Consider the following 3,171-nt stretch of genomic DNA (forward strand, 5'->3'; position numbering starts at 1 on the left):
ATATTTATTTTTACATTTTTTTTAAGATTTAAACATAAGGCAAGGAAGAGACGGGCTTGTCGCCGCGCCATCTGCGGACGGAGAGCACGCATCGCCTCCGGTCCACCGACTCCTTCAAAGGTGAAGCCACCGATCTCCAACGCCTAAAATTTCCTCTCCTCTCCTCGCCTCAGCTTTCGCCGCCGCATCGGGAAGCAACGACAGCGGTCTCATTCCAGAAGGCAGGAGCGAGGATAGAGAAGGGAGACAACGAGAGGTCGGAAGGAAAAAAGGGCGAGTGGAATAAGGGAAGTACGGAAGGGGAGGGAGCATGTGCGATTTGGTGGCCCGCACCGGTCGACATCAACAGCGATACGAGGCCGGTTGTCGCCTTGTTGCCGGGTCCCTCTTCTCCCTTCTTTTGTTTTTGTTCAAGATTGAATTTTTATTCTTTGTTTTCCTTCCCTTTTTCTGGGGTGGTCGCTATTTCTATCTCCTAGTTGCAATTTTTATGTGTTGATTGATCTCCCTTTCGTTTCCATTTCCTATCATGTGCCTGATGATCTCGGACAAGTGAATTACCAGAACGAGTATTTCCTTAGTGTGGATGATAATGGAGATTTAGGCAATTTCCTCCATCTGAAATATTTCCTTGGTGTCTTTGTTCCATTTGGTTTGACAGTTGAATACTTGCTTTCTTATACAAGTTGTTTTGGAATGGCGGTTGCATACTTTCTCATCAAGTTGAGTCGGTACACAGCTTGTTTGATAGGAACTATGCAACTAGCTCAAAATCTAGAATATCATAACACTACCAAGGTAGTTGATTTCCTAGGAAATTTTCAGTAAACGAAATATTTATATTTATGTCTTAACAGAGTTTTGTTTCCAATTAGTTCAATTTATTTCTATATCAAGCTCATCGGTCATGTCAAACAGCCTTGAAACCCATGAATTTCTGGCATGGATACAAAGATCTACAGATTCAGATTTATGGCAACTTCATAAGTATGCATTGTTTCTACATTTTTGACCAAATCTATCCTAAACACATTGTTGGGAGATAGTTATAAATATTGCCAGATAATATGCTAAAATTTCATATATTGTGAAAGTATAATATTAAGTTCCCTTGTGCTAGAGAAAGTCATGTGAAATAAGATTTGGTGAACAAGATATTGCTAGTTGATGAGTGTAAATAAATTAAATTCAAAGGTTGAAAACTAAATGTTTATAGTTAAGTAGATGCAAAATTGAATATACAAGATGTGGAAGAGTTGAGGGATTAGTTAATGGGTGACTCTGATTTCAATAGGTCAGAGTTTTAGTAATGCACTCCAACAATGAACTTGTCCTTAATGAAGTTTTCTGAGGAGAAGATAATGATAAATATGACATTGGTAATGATAAACAATTTCTTAATTTTCTATATGGTGGATTATGGGATGATATAAAGCTATTTAACTATTGCTTGTATGTGATTTGAGTATCAACCATCTAACATGCCACATACTTGCAGGTGCATCCCATTTAGGTATAAGAACTATGATACTTCTGATGGGAAACATGATATGGAACTTGAAGTTCTCATGATAAACTCACCTAGTAGGCCAGGTCTCCTATTTCCAAAGGTATGACACTTTCAATACAAAAAGTGTATAAAATTATGTTTTTACGAGGCATATACCAAGCATAACAAATAGTGCTTCAGTTTTTATGACAAGATTTTATTAGGTCAGCATTAAGCACATTCTATTTCCTTGTATTTTAGTTCTACAATCTTTTAACTCACAAAATGGTGAACATTTATCAAGGAATCCATATTTTGATGCCAAAGGTGTTTCTGTTTTGCTTATTTGAATGGATTTGATCTTTTTTCTTCCACCTATCACTTTAAGAGCACTTTTGTAGGTAAATTTAAAGCTTCACTAATTTTAATTAGCAATTACCTTCACTAGAATAGGTTGGACTACTTGTAGTTGTGTCATCATGTGCCAACATTTTTTGGAAATGCCGCAATATACTCTATGGACATGCTATGCTTTCCACGTATCATATTTCTAGTCCAAGTTGCATTGGTGGTGGCTAACATATTGGTTATGTGAAGATCAATGAGGTAGAAATCTAGAATCACTTTATTCTAACTAGGTCACCATCCTCAATGTACAATTGTATTTGCTTTGTTTTTGAGGTATGCAAAATGTAAATGGAGAAAAATTATTTGGTCTCTATCTCTTATTGACTTTTTACATATGCCCATATCATTTGTGTATTTAGAGAGACACCCTTAATTGTTTATACAATTGGATCCTATTAATTTATTATATTGATGAGCATTGTGATCTGCATCCTTTTTTGCCCCTTTACAGGGAGGATGGGAAAATGATGAAACAGTCGAAGAGGCAGCTGTACGAGAAGCCATTGAAGAAGCAGGAGTAAGAGGAGATATAGTGGTAATTTAATAAATTCTATCTCCTCTCTTGATAACAAAAATTTTGGTGATCCAAAATTTGTTTATGCTATTATCGCTAATTACCATGTCATACAAATTTATCATATGCACCCTAGTACAATCTTACATAGTTTTCCTTTTTTACTTTTTTCTCCTTTGGATGCATTATTCATCGTTTCCATTTATTTAGTCAGTGATCCAGCTTATGTTTCAATGTCAGACATTCTTGGGGGACTATCTCTTTAAAAGCAAAACCCTGCAAAATGAATTCAGCCCAGAAGGTTTGTGCAAAGCGGCCATTTTCGCTCTGCAAGTGAGAGAGGAGCTACAATCATGGCCAGAGCAGAGCACCCGCTCTAGGTCGTGGGTTACCTTACCCGAAGCTGTGGAGCAATGTAGACATCCTTGGATGCGGGATGCTCTCATCGAGGGATTCTCAAAATGGCATGCGGGTATAAGAACAAGGGCTGAAGGTGAAGCCACTCAAGAAGAAAATGACCGACCTGGACAGGAGAGAAGCCTAGAAGATGAAAGATAATTCTTTTTTGGAAGTTCAAAATAGACCTCCATTTATTTGAAGTCGATAGTCGTCGAGTCTCTCCAACAATCATTTTTGTTGTTTTGCTAGCTTCTTTTCTTGGGTCATGCATGCTATTATATGCATTTCTTAGATTACTTCATAGTCCTTCAAAGCATTTTCGTGATGTTAGTGTGTGCTCTGATAAGCATGCTCAAAAATT

At 37.3% G+C, this 3,171-nt stretch overlaps 1 protein-coding gene across 1 annotated transcript; it reads left to right on the plus strand.

The window, feature by feature from the left end:
* Positions 1–310: 310 nt before the first annotated feature.
* LOC122022969 (nudix hydrolase 16, mitochondrial-like) lies at positions 311–2,969 on the plus strand. Its single transcript, XM_042581070.1, has 4 exons — positions 311–381; positions 1,499–1,610; positions 2,349–2,432; positions 2,652–2,969. Exons 1-4 carry the CDS (start codon positions 311–313, stop codon positions 2,967–2,969), a joined length of 585 nt encoding a protein of 194 aa, XP_042437004.1.
* Positions 2,970–3,171: the final 202 nt, after the last annotated feature.

This window comes from Zingiber officinale, chromosome 9B, assembly GCF_018446385.1.
Source record: "Zingiber officinale cultivar Zhangliang chromosome 9B, Zo_v1.1, whole genome shotgun sequence".
NCBI classification, from domain to species: domain Eukaryota; kingdom Viridiplantae; phylum Streptophyta; class Magnoliopsida; order Zingiberales; family Zingiberaceae; genus Zingiber; species Zingiber officinale.